Here is a 1122-nt window from a genome sequence, read left to right on the forward strand (position 1 = left end):
TAACAAGAGAATTAACAGTCAAAATATCACAGATCTGCTTATCAGTAAATTGTGTAAAAACACCTAATCGTTTTCACAAAACCAAGCAATTTAATAGGGCGACCGAATGACTCGTCGAGATCTTGTTCGCTTTTCTCCGGCTGTCCACGACTTTGATCGGACACGAAAATGGCGTAAGTCTTTTGAGTGATCTTCGTGTAACATTGGTAGGTAAGCTTGAGGATTACATTGAACCTGGATAAGAAAAGAAAAGAAAATTAAACACGACGTTTTTCAAACATTCTTGACCGATTGCTACTTTTGTGGGAAAATGATAATAAATATTTTTGGTAAAAACGCTGTTTGACAACGAGACCTACCTTGTTGTGTTGATAAAATGCTTTGTATCCTCCGTCTAAAAGATAAATTTCGGGAAAGTTAAGCTCTGGATATCTGTGGCTATTTTGTTTGCGATCCATACTTCGAAGAAACCTCATTCTGTAAAATAAAAGATAATTTTGTTAATGAAGACATACATAGTCTGCCTGTTGCTCCCTGTTTCTCTTTGAAAAGATATCAACTCAAGGCTTCTCAATTTAAAGTCAGTTAATACTTACAGCTTAGGTCCTCTGTGTGACGAAAATTCACAGTGGAATATCAAAATATCGTTCTTTGTGGAATGAAGACGACTTTCCATGAACGTTTGGATTCCTTGCTCAGTGTAGATGTTTATAGCACCTTGAATGTGACCGCCTTGATATTCGTATGGATAACGACAATCAATAATGGTAAAATTTGAAGAACTGTTGAAAAGACTGGACATTGTTGACGAATCTATAGTTGGTAGATCAGTATGCTTCCCAGACATAGTTGGCAAGCTGTGTGTAGAGCTGGCGTCACCGATCAAACCGAGGGCACATGCTTCCATTCGTTCCAGAGCTTTCATGACAAAGTCTTGATTATCTACTGACATTCTTTTCTTTGGAGATGTTGCGAAATCTTCGTCATCGGCAACTGCTTTCCGCTTGCAGGAAAACAGTCGTTTTCTGGATTTTGTGGTTGTAAAACTTTTCTTCCTGTACGATGATGTTTCCGGAGAGCTGCCGAATCCACTGTCACTGGAGCCTTCGTTATCATCGAAGA

At 38.7% G+C, this 1122-nt stretch overlaps 1 protein-coding gene across 1 annotated transcript; it reads right to left on the bottom strand.

Annotated features, from left to right (window-relative positions):
* Positions 1-90: 90 nt before the first annotated feature.
* Positions 91-907, bottom strand: LOTGIDRAFT_128925 (hypothetical protein; the record flags this gene model as incomplete). Its single annotated transcript, XM_009064525.1, has 3 exons — positions 91-234; positions 360-477; positions 597-907. The coding sequence occupies 3 exons, from the start codon at positions 905-907 to the stop codon at positions 91-93; spliced, it is 573 nt and encodes a 190-aa protein (XP_009062773.1).
* Positions 908-1122: the final 215 nt, after the last annotated feature.

Source organism: Lottia gigantea, assembly GCF_000327385.1.
Source record: "Lottia gigantea unplaced genomic scaffold LOTGIsca_63, whole genome shotgun sequence".
NCBI classification, from domain to species: Eukaryota; Metazoa; Mollusca; class Gastropoda; family Lottiidae; genus Lottia; species Lottia gigantea.